The following is a 17,357-nucleotide window of genomic DNA, read 5'->3' as shown; positions in this document are numbered from 1 at the left end:
TAGGTCACAAAGCAAATTATTGTAATAGTTAATAATAGTAACAGTTATTTCATTTTTTAAAATAATATCAAACAAGCTGCCAGCTCACTTTGAAGACCTAAAAAGTATGTTTTATATCTATACTGTTGCTAAAATGCATTGCATTGACTGCATTAAACACCACAACATGCTTATCAAGTCAAATAAGGTTATGTTTTATTTATTTTTGCACCGTGTTCCAAACCCCACTCGACCATCCAAGAGCACCCTCCTGCCAACTTACTTGTGAATATTTCTTTTATAGCGCCACAGTTTTATGTCAAAATGGGTAAGTTTCCCTAACCACGCCCACAAAGCCTCGTCTTCGTCTCCGATTGGCTGAGAGACGCCGAGCGACAACACCTGCTTAACTCCTTCATCCAAATTGACACCCGGGACTCAGAGCAATATAGGCAGCATCCACAGCGCCGCATGCAGTTAGTTCTCCACCGGGCCGCAGCCGCGCGGTTCCCCGCTCCAAGGTGAATCCTCACACGCATCCGCACGTACGCACGCCCGCTGGCGGGGCACAGTCTCCGCAGACGCGATGTTGCTGAAAGTGGCCGTGGCGCTGCTGCTTCTGTCGGTATTGGAGCAAGTCATGGGCTCGGATAATATCGACATTTACGACACTCCACCGGAGAAGCCCGTCATCCATAAAGGACGTCTCTCCTTACAGAACACAGGTAAGCAACATATGACTGGCGGTGCACAAGCATGGATCTGCGTGGGGGACCAGTGTGACACGTGTGTACCGTGGGGGGTGGGGGGTGGGGGGGGAGTGCATGCATGTATGCAGAAGTCACGTCAGCCTACTTGGTTAAAACTAATCCAAGCACACGACTTGCACAGAAAGGCGATATCTTGTAAATAGTCTTGGAGAGGAATCCAATATGTTAGTAAACTATTAATAGTATGGCAGGGGTGACCAAAGTGTGGCCCGGGGGCTATGCCATTTCAGGCTGCACTTTTTTTTTTTTATTGCAGAAATAAAACTGAGCAAAAATTTGAAAAATGGCGCAAAAAGGTGCAATGCTGTGAAAAAAGTTGAAATGTTGATAGTAATAACACTAATAATAAGCTGTTCCACATATACCACATATCTGGCATGGTGTCACTTTGTTTGATTTCTGTAAGAAAAAAAAAATCTAAGTTAATTTAGTTAAAAATCTGTCTCTTTTTCCAGTCAATCAAATCTTTGTTCATTCAAGTTAGGTTATGTTGCTGTTATCCTACTGAAACGTGCTCCTTCTGTTCCTAATCCGAATATTAGAATCTAATCTTCATGCATAAAGTGGACAAACTCAGAGGCAGGTTTAATAACAGCAGCGTGTAACTCAATGCACGCTGCGGCCAAGCTCGTACGATCCAAGCACATTCTTACGATGCCAAAACAAGCACTGCTGACAGCGGCTCACTTTTCCTGCGCACTTAAGTTCAACTAAGGCCTACAAACTACACTAATGCTTGGGTTGCTTTTTGCACATGAAGAGGTTAAAATGAAAAAAATCACGTCCATCGTCCATGCTGCCATTTTACTCAGGTCCAACAGGTGTGATCAAAAATGCCAAAAAATGAAATTGATGACTCCCGTCTATATCAGTGGTTTGCTCCTGCCGTTCATTCATAACTACTGTAGACAGTAATGTTACAGCTAGTACTATATGTTTGTATTGTATTGTACATGTTGACAACCAGCTAATAGTAATAAGTGCAGTCTGGACTCCCAAAGTACAAGTCAAGGCTGCATCTGCAATGCACCATCCTCGTGTTCTGTGCAGCAACAAGTGTGACGCCAAGATATTTCAATGCAGCAAAAGTATAATTCCACCTTCATGGTTCCACCGCTTCCTCATCTTCTCTCTTTTCCAGCCGAGATTCAGCACTGTCTGGTGAGTGCAGGAGACGTCGGCTGCGGCGTGTTCGAGTGCTTTGAGAACAATTCCTGCGAGATACGAGGGCTCCAGGAGATCTGCATGACGTTCCTGCATAATGCTGGCAAATTTGACTCTCAGGTATTACTGGACTGTTTGCAAAAAAAAAAAAAATTGTATAACCAGGGGGCAACATTCCTTTTGGCTGACTTGCTGCCTCAGAGTCTCCTCCGTGAACAGATTTGTTTATTTCCGTTGTTGCATACCACCTAAAAAAAAAAAAAGTTTAGCTTTTGTAAATATGCACTTAGGTGGATGTGTATAAACTTCAGCCTGAGGGTCGAGCTGCCTTGCCAAAAGTCCATCTAACACAGGGGCGGGCAAACTTTGGGACTCGTGGGCCGCATTGAGTTAACAAAACTGTTAACTCAACTCTATTTGTATTTGCTTATAATTCTAACAGTCCACCTAGAATTATTTGTCTAATTTTATTTATTTATTATATTATATATTATATTTATTCTACATATTATATATATATATAATTTATTATATATTTTATAAATATATTATTATTATTAATTACATTATATATCAATTATATTATATTTTTATATATTTATTATTTTTTTATTTATGTAATTATTTGTATAAATCTGTAAACGTGTCAGATTATTAGCTATATGTTTTAAATATGTTCCATATATCCCTTTTTTCCAGAGCACTTTAAACATCAAACCACATCAAACTTGATTTTTTTTTTAAATTATTATTATTGTTATTTTTTTTTTTACTGAAGAAGACATCCGACTTGCAAGTCATGTTGCCAGCATGTATGTTAAAAGTTAGAAAGCAACTGGCGGGCCGGATTCAAACGCTTAGTGGGCCGCATGTGGCCCCCGGGCCGTAGTTTGCCCACCCCTGATCTAACATGTAAATACAGCAATTTTTAACTATCTATCACATTTGGACACTAAACTGACCTTTTGTAAGAAAAAAACTCACCTGCCCTGAGATGTTTTTAGGTGTCCTCATAGTAAAAATGTGTCATGTGTCAAATGCTTCATAGCTTTAAATATCATAATTCTAATGGTGTTCACCAATATGACAATTATGTTCATACACAGGGGAAGTCCTTCATCAAAGATGCTCTGAAATGTATGGCCCATGGGCTTCGTCATAAGTTCAGCTGCATCAGTCGGAAGTGTGTGTCCATTAAGGAGATGGTGTTCCAGCTGCAGAGAGAGTGTTATATCAAACATAACCTATGCTCAGCCGCTAAGGAGAATGTGGGAGTGATGGTGGAGATGATCCATTTCCAAGATCTCTTCCCTAAAGGGTAGGTAGACACTATTTTTTTACAATGACAAATGGCCTTTCATTTTTTTTTTTTTTTTTAACCGTTATTCCTTGTTTAGTCAAAGTATTTGAGCTTTATTTGTGCAAACACCATCTAATTTATTGTCTCCTGTGCCCAGTCCTTATGTGGAGTTGGTGAATATTCTGCTGGGCTGCGGAGAAGAAGTGAAGGAGGCATTAACCCGTAGCGTCCGACTCCAGTGCGAGCAGAACTGGGGAGCTCTGTGCGACAGCCTCAGCCTCTGCTCCTCATTGACCCCGTCGCCGTCCGGTTCGGCCGTCGAACACCGCCGCCCCTTACCCCCTCAGCCGGAGCACCCTCGCCCCCTGCGAAACGGGGACAAGGGCGGGAAGGCGGCATTCCACGGCCACCTTCGCGGTCGCAACCAGGGACTGCGACGCCAGGGTCCGGATGCCGGAGTGGTGGCTGAGCAGGAAGATCCCGAGGCGGCTGACATCCGGAGGTGAAAATGCAGGCGATGATAACACTGATAACCCCGACACCATTTGAATAGCACACTTGTACACGAATGGACATTTTCACATGCACACGTTTTCCAGTCATTCCAGCAGTCCCACATAGTAAACTTGCAGGGTAAATGTGGCATAGCATGTATAGTCACACCTGACTGTAGGCCACTTTTTTTTTTTTTTTTTTTTTTTTTTTTAATGAATGATTGTTATCACAATTTATTTGGATTAAGTGTATTTTGACTCTAATATAGCATTTCTCTAGTCATACTTACTGTTTTGATTTGACTGTATTTGTATTATTTATTTTATTCTTAATGCAATGTTGAAATATCAAAATGTACATAGTAAAAAAAAAAACAATCTATATTTATATGAACATGTATAAATATAGCGGAAATATACAATAGCTATAATATGTTTGAAATAGTATACGGCGTGCTGTTGTTGTCCTCACAGCATTGCACCTATCACATGTTCTGTAGATATGTAACATACACCGTTTGTTGTAATGTGTATTGTAATGTATAGATACTTGATAGTGAAATACAAAATTGTACAGGTCTGAAGTCCAATTCTGGCACATATGAATAACCGTAGTGCATAATAGCCATGATGCCAACAGAGGTCACTCAAACTGCTAACTGATGGAGGGTTAAATATTGGAGGCTAAGCTAAAGATTTTAATGTAAATGCAGAAATAGAACAGTGTTCCCGTTTTCCCGGTCGTCTTGTCACACACTCAAAGGGTCCTAAATATGTCATATGCAAAGAATCAATGAATGTTCTGTTTTTATGAGCCACAAACAATTACGCTATTGCACTTTTGTCAGCTTCTGATGGACTGCTGAAACCGTATGATCCGCCAACCCTTAAACTCATTTCATTTGAGCAAGCCTCCGTCTTTATCGACCACCGTGTTCCGGATGTCATTGCACCTTCAGGGGGCTGGATTGTTGACACGGCGCCTTCATCGCACCTTTTTGAACGTAGCCCCCTCACCGGGTCACAGGAAGGCTCGTTATGGCGCCTGTTTGAGCTGCAGGTGATGCAGCAAGGACCCAGGAACTGGGTTAAGTCCACACATGGCGTACTGTTATTCTAAATGTTATATTTACAGAGGCCACTAGAGAATTCCTCTGGGCAACGGCCAAGAGCTTGTAACACCAAGCTGGCCTGTGTAGGAAGAAGCAGTGAGACAACCTTTTTTTTTTTTTTTTTTTTAATTCTTCCCTCAGGTCATTGACACATTTGACCTTTTAAGGCCAGTTTAATTCTGTCGAAGTGGAAGTGAAGCACTAATAAGTGAGCAAAATCCAATCAATCAACACATTTCTGTTTCATCCAATGTATAACTTATCCCTGCAAGTCATTTAGAGACTTATCTTTTTTTTGTGTGTGTGGAGGTTGGGATTCCAGTGACATCCCAGCATAAGACATAAGCTATATTTTATTGAAAATGTACTGTATATGTGTAATGTGACTTTTAACTATGTAGTGGCCTTTCTTTTCAGACAATAAACTGTGTTTCTTGTAGTATCAAGTGCTACATCACCATGTTTTCCTCCATTTAAGCATATGATCCAATGAGTATTTTTGGACTAATCATTAAAGTATTAGTAACTTTATTTTCTACAGTACATCCTGTAATTTTGTGGCAATATATGCATGCTTTTTTTGCAAAAAAATAAGAATGTAATGGTAGAAATGTTTCAGTGGTGACTCGAAACAGGCCAGCAGAAAGCGTTGACCGTCTCAGGTGTACACACAGGTTAAAAGACACCTATGCCACCTACGCGTTTAAAGATTCAGGCACTGGAAATATCCTGCCTATTTAAAGGTCCAAACATTGACATCATCAGCTCGGGGGGTTGAGCTCACCGTGTCAGTTTTTATGAGAGACTACATTATGTCACGGATCATTTACTAAGAGCTGTGATTTGATAGTGAACATGCAACAAAGTTTGAGGTCATGTAGGGCATCTAAGCTCACATACTGTATACGGTGGGGGAACCTGGCATATTAAAGCTGGGTTTCTTTTGTAAACATCGACAGGGACTGGATAAGACAACATGTCAAAGCATCACATACCATAAAACACTTGCACCATGTCTGTGCCAAGGCCAAATTGGCATGGATGAGGATGTAATGACACCGAATGCCCACTGGGTGGGGACATTTCGTTGATTTTTTGTGTAGGGCGTCAAAATGGCAGGAGGAATTTGGAGTGGTATACTGTGTACTGTGTATACTTTTTGAAAGTTGTGAAGATGTTTGTCTTTTATTTAAATATGTCCATCATAAAAAAAACATTATAAATGTTAATATGACATAAATTTGCCTGTTAAAGTTCAATCATGAGTTTGCTGTAATCACATTGAAGACCGAGTCTACATTCATGGCAAACAGTGATGGTTGCTTTAGGGTTGCTGTTGCAGCTTATTGCTAAGCAACTCACTTGTACACAGTGTCTGAGCAACGCAGCATCATGTTCCCCATGTAGAAAAAAATCAGGCCACTGCTGGAATAGAAATGAGAGACAGGAGAGCTGAGAGTTTGGTGCTACACCTTCAATGAATTTGCTTGTTTTATTTTAAATCTGTAGTGTCCCATTTGTCTTACATAGCTGAAATTGTAAAAATAAAGTATCACGTTGCATTAAACTTTAAATGACGCTTAGTCGTACAAATCTGAGTACATGCAAAGATGTTTGGATGTTTTTGTTTTGTTTTTTTGGACAGAAACAAAGATGGAAAATTATTTTATTGAGTTAATTTGATATACTATGCAGTACACTTTTGGCGATGTCACTTCCTGTCCGCCCGCCACTCTGCTGTCTTAGCACCATTACATATTTATAGCAACACACACAGTCTTATTTATGTCTACTATATTGGGTAATATGGATGTAAAGGAAACTATAGGGGTGTTATTTCATGTCTAAAGGGCTTTAATGATGTTAAAGATCATATTCATTAGGCTGTAAGCCGGTTTTCTATGCGCTAACTACAATCCCACTTATCACGGCCAGGTCTGGAACCAATTAGCCGCCATTAATGAGGGACTCAATAAAGTTGAATACAATATAATTGAAATGTCAGGCCTGTGTAGGGATTTCAAAACCAAGATGCATGTTTCCGCATCCGTTGACCACTTGACAGCAGTGTTATCTTACCTTTCCTCCTCTCCCTCTGCAACCTCTAATGCTTTGATTGATGACTTACTTTCATTTTCAAAGTGGGTGCCTTCCCACAACAAATAAAAAAAACAGAATTGCTTGTTTTAATTACATTTAATAATCATATAATGATAACATACTGACAAGTAAAGGCTGATATTTAGCTTGAAGCATGTTGAGTCATCATGATATTAGTAAAGATGACCTCTTAGTCACACAGCATGCGGGCCTGAATATGCCGCACTCCCGTGGTTGGTATGGCAACTGAGCTCTATCAATATTGAGATGGCTCGAGGTGAGGCAGAGCAGCAGAAAACTGTCCTGTTAAGCGAGAAACCTGATACAATTCAGCCGCTTGGTGACCATCTCTGTGGGAACTAATAAATAAATGACTCGGTGCCCAGGTTTCATGGATGAATCATTTAAAGAACATTCTGTATTGAATGCTTTTCCTTTGTCTTATATTTAGCATCTTATATATACACAACCTTGATATGAAGTTTATTTATTGAATTGTTTTACTGGTTATAAGATACTGTGTGTGTGTTATTTGTTACAGGAAGCAGGAAGCATTTCAAACCAGGAACACCAGGACCATCAGCCTGTTACTGTTAAGGGAAACCAGACACTCAAAGCAAACTGTTGTTAAACCACCCCAACAGGCCCTGCAGCACATGGGAGTGGGTTGGGTGGTGAGTGTTACTACCACAGGACAGAGAGTAAAATGAGGGATGAATCTAGGAATTTTTAGCATTATACCTGTACATATACCAATACAAAATATTATTTGGATGTTTTATGCCAGATCAGTGTGGCGGATTTGAATACACTACTATACTAGAGCTGATCAAAAAAGCATGTTTGGGTTGAACTGGTTTAACACAAGTAATCCTACTCCACTTCAATAATGCATAGAACAGGAGCTCTACTGAAGACAGTCCTTTTACATCAGCTGCAAAAGTTTAAACAAAGGTTTAAACTGAAATATGCACACATTTAGTGATAATTTCAAGAGGTTCTGAATAACAGGGGTGTCCACCAAGGTCCACATACTGAAAGTGAAAGAACGGCAGGGGGTTTAGTGTTTATTAAATACACTAAAGCCAACCAATGTAGGTTAAAATATGCAAAGAAGTATATAAATACTATGTAATTTCTTGTATCATACTACATAAATGATATATTTCCTTAAAAATGTTATTTCCAAATGCCCACAAGGTATGCTGGGTAGTCCAGCTGAACAATAAAGAGTACTGCAAGTCATGTTGCTAAGTATATGCTATCGCAATAGAACATCCGCATCTAAATATTGTGTTATAAGTGACACAGCAAAGCAAATGTGTCTAATATCTAACAATATGTTCATTCATTCATTCATTTTCTATCACTTATCCTCTGCTGGAGCCTATCCCAGCTTTCTTCGGGAGAGAAGCAGGCTACACCCTGGACTGGCCGCCCGCCAATCACAGGGCACAAATAGACAAACAACCATCACACCACACTCACATTCATACTTATAGGCAACAATATGTTTAGTTAATAATTATTTTTATTTACAGAATACTCTACCGGTCAACAAAAAACAAGCCGTGGTCCACAAATGGCCCCTACGCCGCACATTGGATAACCCTGGATGGTCTTTCATGTGATGCAACACACTCCTATGAGGCTGCTGGTGGGGGGTGGAGGTATCACATTTGTTTAATCAAATCATTTCAACTGCATTTTGACTAAATGACTCCATGGTGTTGTTTTGCCTAATTTGGATATGATCTCCTTCCAGAAGCACCTTTTCTTAAATATTGATTTTATAACTCATTAATATAGTTCCCCATCAACTCCTCCCATTCATTTCAATGCATCCTTATTTGGGAGGAGAGCATGTGCCATTCATTGAATAAAGGCGTACTTTAGGCTTGGCTACACGATTTATATCCAATCAAATGGAAGATGGAGCCATGACTGGGCGGGACTACAAGGGAAATCCTGACACAGATTGGCTCCTTCTGACTATTGGGGAGGGGCTTATAGTCGGAAGTGTCCGCGGACTGGCTCAGCTGTCATCTAGATGAAAGAGGAGAAACCATTTACACCGGCCGTCTGGGAAATGCAGAAAAGGGAAAAACGCTGAAATATGGCGACATCAAAACGATAAGGTCATGACGCTGAACTGAAGGTAGTTAGGCCGACATGCTATCGATGAGCTATGATTGTCAGTGCTTTCAGAACCGCGGGCTGGATTGGGTTGCGTTGTTTCGAGGTGAAAATTTGATGGCTAGGCGGTGTGACATTGAACATACAGGGCACGAAACAGACGAGGTCGTTTAAAGAGCCAAGCTCCTTTTCCAACTTGTCATTCCCTGGAAATTTCCACCGGATTTTCCTTTATAATGGTGTCGTGAATATTGCTTTCTTTTCGTTGGGCACTGTTATCCACCGAAAGCGTTCAATGCTTACCAGCTGCTTTGCAAATATGCTAACGTGACAACGTCCCTTATGCTAGCTTAGCGGCTCCGGGAAGGGAAGTACCCTACATTCAGAACAGACGTGGAGACGTCATCAGCATTTTCCTGTATTTAAATGGCTACGTGTGAGCGGGTCATTGCTTAGAAAAGGAAGAATACTCGATAGGTGTCCATGCTGTTTCCCCAACTAGGCAAATGCACAAGACCGCTCCGAGGTACTTTAAAATAGACTTGACTGGCTTGCCTCTATGATGAAAAGGACACATGAAAGGTGGTGGAGTCGATGTTAGCTTGCTGCTAGCTGCGCAACGACCTTTGCAGACGTCAAAGCAGGCTGCTAGCTTATGCTGGTTCACTAGGGTGTTTTCCCTGTTTGCTTAGCCTGGCGAGATAATGATTTATTTTTTTGTGGTATAACCCAGACATGGTGCAATCTACACGAGTAATCCACTGCTATATTTTAACTTGTCACTCCAATTAAACATGTCACCCGTTCTACTTCTTCCTATCTCTTTATTTCAGCATAAAGAAGTCGGTGAAAGCCAAAGGTCAAGTGAAGATTTACTGGGTGTCCTAAATGGGGGACTACGGGTTTGGAGTTCTGGTGAAGAACAGCAGTGGCAACAAGTCTGCTTTTCCTGTAAGGATCCCTCCTCACCTCCAACCCCAGCACCCACACCACCCCTCCAACCCCCCCAGCCCCCCCTCCTTTGTAAACAACACCTGCTCCACCAATGGGGGCAGTGCTTGGCTGTTCCCTGCTGTAGCCCAACACAGTAACATGCAAGATGAGATCCTGGAGTCGGACAAGTCGAAGGCTTTAGACCTCCAGGACATGCAGGAGAAGTCTCAGGTCCAGGCCCAGCCTCAGGCCCTCTCTCCGGGCCAGCAAGAGGCCGGCACAACCTTGGGGGAGCTCGAGGGAGCTCTTCCTGAAGACAGCTTATTGGAGAAAGGTTCTTTGGAGAGCAGTGGAGGCAAGGAGAAGCTAAGGATGGAGTCTCCAGTGCTTAGTGGGTTTGACTACCAGGACACCCTGGGGATGGGTACAGGGTGCACACAGTCCACCTCCTCCTCGCTGACGAGCTTCAACAACTGGTCCCCTGCTGTTCCATCCACCCATTCTCCAGTGGTTGGTGATGACGTTGGGGGCTTTTTTGGTCCTGCTGGCTCAAACGGCAATGCACCACCTTTGCTGTTCCAGAGCTTCTCTCACCACACCGGGCCTGGCTTTGGCGCCGGAGGAAATTTCACTCCTCAGATCGGACCGGTCACACAGCACCACCCTCCCACCCCTCACCCCCAGTCCTATCACCCTCACAGCCAGGGGGTGCCACCGCAGCACCGGCGCTCCCCAGCTAGCCCTCACCCGCCTCAACCCTCCTTCCCGCCGCACGCTCATCGCACAGGAGCCTTCCCCCAACTGCCCCACCTCACACCTGCCCAGAGCAAACACCCTTCACCCTGGGGAAGCTACCAGAGCCCCTCCACGCCCACATCGACCACCTGGAGCCCTGGGGGATATGGAGGCTGGGGGGGCACCCATGGTGTTAGGGAGTACCGACGTGGGGTAGGTGGAGGAATGACAGGCCTTAACTCCATCTCTCCGCTGAAGAAGTCCTTCCCCAACAATCAGGTGAGAGACATTTCACCTAAACATTCATTTTTGTGTATGCTTAATTTAAATGAGAAGATACAACTCGTTATGGATCCACAGGTTCCTTCACAGAAGTTTCCCCGAAATAGCTCTGGCTTCAATCACAAGGGCTGGGTGGAGGACGCAGTGAGCCGCAGTGATAGCGTGTACCCTTTCCAGGTGAGGGCGTTACTGCAGTTTCATTCATTGACGTTGTAGTTTCATTCAGTTTTTTGTGTATTTGTGATCCCCAGAGAGAACGTTGTACAATGCTAATCTTATTGAATGCACTCAGCTGTATTCAGTGCAACAAATGCGCCATTGAGCAAAACGGGATACGTGACGGGGTCATGTGTAGATCCTTAGGTTACAGGATAGTAATCTTGTCCACCCTGGCCTTTGCTACTGCCCTCATTCTGTGTCTCTGCGCATACTGATGCTCTGTGTGCTTTCAAGCTTTCTCCCTGCACAGTCAGCATGTTGTGTGGCTCCATTTTAAATGCCCTGCATTTTGTTTTGTGTCAGGGCATTTATTCATAGTGACGTAGATGCATTTGCCCCTCTTTTGTAGCACCGCATCTCCTTTGCTGTCATTATGTATGTATGCAGTCAATGCGTAGGCCCAGCTTTCTACTCACATGATGGCTAACTGTGTCAGGCCTGCTGTCGCTGCCTCAGATGGTGATGCGAAGCTGCGTGGAGGCTAATTGTTTTCTTGCTCTCTTTTTAGCAGGAGAGAACCCGCTCCTTTGATGGTTTTAACATGCACTCTCTGGAGAACTCCCTGATTGACATTATGAGGGCTGAACAGGATTCCTTGAAAGGTTAGTTCCCACACAAACAATAGTGCGGAGAAGATCCCGCTACTGGCTGTAAATAAATACAGCCTTATTTCACCGTCAGAAGATACTTTTCATTGTATGTAGTACACGGCAGATGATATAAATATTTTACAGAGGATTTTCTAGTCACTCCTGGCTGGTTAATACAGATGCTTAACAAAAATTGGACATTTTTATACTGTGTACCTTCAGAAAGGAACACCTGAATAAATTATGAAAAAAGCAAAGTGTCTACGTTTACATGCAGTCAAATATCTATCATAACTGGTATATTAGCAGTAACCCGGTTGCGCGCAGCCATGTAAACACCAATAACCCTTCTGGAAAATTAATTTTTTTTTTACCAAATTGGGCTGCTATTAATCTATGGCAAAAATGAGGTCATACCAGTTCCAGTTCATGAAGTTGTGGTGTAAAGGCTTTCCTGTTTTGTCATTCACTCTAGGACGCTTCAACTTCTCTCACCAGGGTGGAGACGGGCCTCTGCCTATGAATGGTATGTCAATTACATGCACAGTGTCGAACACCAATGGGGATGTAAAAGACCTGAGACATAATGCAAGAAATGCCTAGTCTGATGTTAGTTACATTCTCTGATGCTGAGTGACCACCATTTTACCTCTGAGGCAGTTTCAAGGTTGTTGTTGTTTTGTTTTACATGCAGCGAGAAGTTATGGCAGAAGACGAGGTAATTCTTGTCTTTGTGTTTTTGAAATGGTTCAGTATTATTTAATTTTGTATAAAACAACGTAACAAACAATCACACATGGAAAAAATTGAATGTCTTTTTCGGTCTTGTTCAAGGATAGAGGTTCATGAAGGAGATGCGTACCTGATGTAGTAGAGTGTTCTTTTCTGGCCAGGTCATTCCTCGCTGTTCCCCATGGAGGATGAACGCTCTTTCGGGGAGGATGAGACCACAGACCAGGGCCTTGGTGGGCTTGGCTCAGCACACTGTTTCCCCCACCTCAACGGAGAACGCATAGAGCGTTATTCTCGCAAAGTGTTTGTTGGAGGGCTTCCCCCAGACATTGACGAAGGTACAGACATTGCTGTGAATTTGTGAAGTATATGTATTAAATGCGAAAGCGAAAATTCACTTAAAGCATTTGAGTCTGGAACCAATTAACCATGATAAACGAGGGACGACTCTTGCGTCTTTAAACCTGGCCCACAGAGGCAAAATTGCAGGAATTAACGTACATACTGTACTGTACGTACTGTTGTCACGCTGTGGAATGATGCCATAGTGTTGCATCTATGGCTAGCTGCCTGTATGCAATCACTAGATTTAAGACTGAATTAACAGTGCTGGTTGCAGCCAGATAGTGCACCAGATAGTGCACCTGACTTTGTTCATAACTTAAAACCTTTCTAAATTACAATTAATCAACAATTATCCACCAACTTCTATGTGGATTTGGATGTGGGACTCAATAAATATCCACTCATATATATATATATATCTTAATGTGTGTTTTGTTACAGATGAAATCACTGCCAGTTTTCGTCGTTTTGGTCACTTGTTTGTAGACTGGCCTCACAAGGCAGAAAGCAAATCTTACTTCCCTCCAAAAGGTGAGATCTAACACACTTTTGTATTTAGACTCGGCAGCACTGTGGTGCTCATTTCAATCCTACCTTTCCAGGGTACGCCTTCCTGCTCTTTCAAGATGAGAGCTCTGTTCAGGCTCTGATCGATGCCTGTATTCAAGAGGACGGCAAGCTGTACCTGTGTGTCTCCAGCCCCACCATTAAAGACAAGCCTGTGAGTGTGTTTAGCCCTTTTTTCCATTGCATGGTAGCCCGCTATTAATACTTAGAATTCCGATTCTTGGTGGCTGATCAAATGTTCCAAGCATAAGACATAAGCTATATAATACTGAAGCTATACACTTCAATGTAATAGAGCACCTTCTTTTTATTTTTAAACAGCAGGTTAACTTGTGTTTAAATCTTAGTCACATTGCTCTCTTTCTCTCTCTCTCTCACACACACACACAGTCATGCCTAAGTTCACAGTTCGTCCCACAGCAGACTTGTATGTGACAGGTCAACTGTTGTGTAAAGACTGATTAACAAACCACCGTATTGAAAAAGTTTTTCTTGCTTTAAAAGTTACTCTGTCACACTCCTAAATCTATATCATGTCTGATATTGTGTACCAGGTCCAAATTCGACCCTGGAACCTAAATGACAGTGATTTTGTCATGGACGGGTCCCAGCCTCTGGATCCCAGGAAGACCATCTTTGTAGGAGGTGTCCCTCGTCCCCTACGTGCAGGTACATCTGTTGTTGTGACCACCAAGTGCAATAACACCAATTTAACCTGTACGCGATGTCATTCCAGCGGAGCTGGCCATGATCATGGACCGTCTCTATGGCGGAGTGTGTTACGCTGGTATCGACACAGACCCTGAACTGAAATATCCAAAGGGAGCGGGGCGAGTGGCTTTCTCTAATCAGCAAAGCTATATTGCAGCCATCAGTGCCCGATTTGTTCAACTGCAGCATGGGGAGATTGATAAACGGGTGAGTTTCCCTGTTCGCATCTTCAACGAGTGTATCCTGTTCAGTTCCATGACACGCCGCAGTCCTGTGCATGACTACAGTTGCATCGTCCCTAGTTTCACCTCGTGTCCTACCCTTTGTGTCTGCCAGGTGGAAGTGAAGCCATACGTACTGGACGACCAGCTGTGTGACGAGTGCCAGGGAACCCGCTGCGGGGGGAAGTTTGCGCCTTTCTTCTGCGCCAACGTGACCTGTCTGCAGTACTACTGCGAATACTGCTGGGCGGCCATCCATTCCCGCGCCGGCCGTGAGTTCCACAAGCCCCTGGTGAAGGAAGGTGGCGACCGACCACGGCACATCTCCTTCCGCTGGAACTAAAGGCAAGGGATAAAACCTAGGAATGGGGCGGGATGGAGGGAAGGAGATATGGGGGTGACTATGATATGAATATAAATGCACTTTTCTTTTAAGTTAAAAAAAAAAAGAACTTAATTTATATATTTTTTTTAAATTGGGCCCTCTCAACATAGTAACTGTTAAGAAGAGTATGAAATCCCATTTCTGTTTTGACTTAAAGTGTGCATGAACATATGAATGCATTATATTTGGATTTCGATGTTTTCTTACTTGACTGTCATTTTGTTTGGTGTTAGCTGGCAAAGCTGCTTACATTTGTTGTCAAGGGTAACAAATTTGAATTGAGGTTCACAATACCTAAATCAGTATACTGACTGCGGAAGCTGCATTGAAGAGGGTGCGTTTTCTTTTTGCTTGCAAGTTTCGAGAACAACTACCATTTACCAAAGTTTGAGTGCTAATCGGTTGGGTTTGAACAAGAAGAGGAATGTCGTTTTAGATGGCGAGTTGATTTTTGTTTCAAGCAGCTCAGTGTTTGGGAACTGGCCAACATCACACATCAGTCTCTCCTCAAGTCTGGCAAAGCTGTGTTTGAACCGCTTGCAATGGTTTTAGGTCTTGGTTTAAAAATAGACGCTTTGTAACCAGAAAGGGCAAACCAAAGATTGGCCTAAAACGCATCACCAAGAGCAGATGTCAATCTGGGGGTTGTCGTCGGGATACGGTGGTGTCCTCTGGTGGCACAAGGACGAGTCAGGAATTTCAGCTCATAAAGGCCCAGCCCCTCCGGGCTCAGGTATTGGCAGTAGTATTTGCTCGCTTTATATTGTCAGGGATATTAGCACTGGAAGCTAACATGCTAATGTAGTACAAACTAATGGGAATGCACAGTCCATTCTCCCTGAGCTGTCCTCATGGTGTACCACTGCACGCTCTACTTGGTTTGGAGCTTCTATCACAAGTGTTGTGGTTGGATATGGTCGTAGCTAGAATTTGCTGTCACAGAGATAAAGATATTATTTTATACATGGCCTGCTGATTTTTGTACAGTGTTTTATAGCTGATTATTTTGTCATGGACATATATACATTTATTATGCACTACTTTTCTAAATATTTTTTTCAATAGTCATTTTAGGCACATTTTTCACAGATGGGAGAACTCCTTTTGCAATACCTCATTTTTTTCACTTGGTGAAAAATAATTTTGTACCTTTGTTACTAAGATATCTGCATTTATGGTAACTTAATTTAAAAAAAGAGAGAAAATGAATGATATTAATATAATTTTCAATTAGCTTTTATATATTTAAGTGCTGGTAAATCTGAAAATTGTCTGGTCTATTGGTGTGATTCTGGAGCTTCAAAAAAAATAGGCTAGCATTAGCCAGTCGTACATATGATTCTCCTCTGCCCATTCTACATAATTACAGGATCCTAAGGCATGGCGCAAGACCCTTTCTAAAAGATTTTGATAGTCTTGGAAAAAAAAAATCTATATATATATATTCTGGTATTTCACTCTTAGGTGTAGTTGAGTAGAATAAATGTTTTGGCTTTGGTCAACATGTAATCATCCTTCCTATCACCTGAGTGGATATCAGCTCTTTGAATATTTAGATCCTCTTTCTGGAACTGCCTGTAAGTTCTACTTCTTCTAAGTCTAAGTCTTCTTGGCATGCATAATTATGTACTACAGAAATAACATGGCTAGTGTTGATGCAGGACCTAATGATGTAACGCACTAGATCTCCTTACTTTTCATTGTCTCCTTGGAGATCACCTCTCTTGTAGCCTCTCTTGACATGACACAGACATCATGTTTATGCAATCTACACCATGACAACACTTTTGTAATGTAGAGGACACTCGCTAGGACATAGGTGAGAAGACTTGATCACTTGACCCCCTTTTGTGATGTGGCATGCTTTGGGACATAACCTGAATGTGATTTAATGTTGCAAGTTAACTGTGAGCCATTATGTGCAATACTTATTCTTTCCAGAGACAAGTCTTCGCAGTAAAAGTCATTGAATTCATAAATCATGCAGTCACGGTTGTGTTCTCCTTTTTTTTTTTTTCATGCTGATGTCTGCAAGTTAAAAAAAACCAACTAATTTATACATGAATTTATTTTTAAACATTTAGTTTTGTGCTTACTTATTTTGCTACTACCATGTAACTGTGATTGAAAACATTGTATATACAAGGTTGATAATGTACTTAGCATTTGCTATATTTTCAATTGAAATGTATAACTATGATTTGGATCAGATTTTTGTTATATTTTTGGGGTGATGTGTTTAACTTGTTGATGTGTCTAGTTTTTCTAATTGCTGTTTTGTGCTCTGCATTTTCAGATGAAAAAGAATATTGAATATGTCTCTTAGTATTACTTGATTGCAAGATTTCAATAGTTTTTAATTGTATGCTGGGAAGGTTATATTTATTGACGTTTTTTTTTTTTTTTTTACCAGATATCATTTGGATTTTTATTAAGTAATTTCACATTTATACGTAAGTTCTAATTTTTATATTTTTCCTCCTGATTATTTTATGCTACAATACAGACATCAGTTTTTATAGCTGGTTTGTAGAAGTGAAGTAAAAACAAAAGATCTAACGTCATATTCATTTGCTGCCAAC

General features: G+C 41.8%; 2 protein-coding genes across 5 annotated transcripts; both read left to right on the top strand.

Moving 5' to 3' along the window:
• Positions 1–406: 406 nt before the first annotated feature.
• Positions 407–5,265, top strand: stc2a (stanniocalcin 2a). The gene is made up of 4 exons (XM_058063382.1): positions 407–704; positions 1,891–2,033; positions 3,020–3,231; positions 3,371–5,265. Exons 1-4 carry the CDS (start codon positions 566–568, stop codon positions 3,717–3,719), a joined length of 843 nt encoding a protein of 280 aa, XP_057919365.1. The 5' UTR covers positions 407–565; the 3' UTR covers positions 3,720–5,265.
• A 3,666-nt stretch (positions 5,266–8,931) lies between these two features.
• Positions 8,932–17,182, top strand: LOC131110557 (cytoplasmic polyadenylation element-binding protein 4-like). 4 transcript variants are annotated; one of them, XM_058063777.1, is made up of 12 exons: positions 8,932–9,077; positions 9,889–11,002; positions 11,084–11,182; positions 11,736–11,826; positions 12,290–12,340; positions 12,509–12,532; positions 12,708–12,884; positions 13,333–13,422; positions 13,494–13,612; positions 14,013–14,127; positions 14,195–14,376; positions 14,506–17,182. In XM_058063777.1, the coding sequence occupies exons 2-12, from the start codon at positions 9,944–9,946 to the stop codon at positions 14,731–14,733; spliced, it is 2,235 nt and encodes a 744-aa protein (XP_057919760.1). In that variant the 5' UTR covers positions 8,932–9,077; positions 9,889–9,943; the 3' UTR covers positions 14,734–17,182. The 4 variants fall into 4 exon arrangements, with proteins under 4 accessions (XP_057919760.1, XP_057919758.1, XP_057919761.1 ...); XM_058063775.1 differs by having other exon boundaries at positions 11,733–11,826; XM_058063776.1 differs by lacking the exon at positions 8,932–9,077 and adding an exon at positions 9,131–9,581 and having other exon boundaries at positions 11,733–11,826.
• The last annotated feature ends 175 nt before the right edge of the window (positions 17,183–17,357 follow it).

Source organism: Doryrhamphus excisus, chromosome 23 (genome assembly GCF_030265055.1).
Source record: "Doryrhamphus excisus isolate RoL2022-K1 chromosome 23, RoL_Dexc_1.0, whole genome shotgun sequence".
Lineage (NCBI taxonomy): Eukaryota > Metazoa > Chordata > Actinopteri > Syngnathiformes > Syngnathidae > Doryrhamphus > Doryrhamphus excisus.
This window is presented reverse-complemented; position numbering and strand designations above follow the sequence as displayed.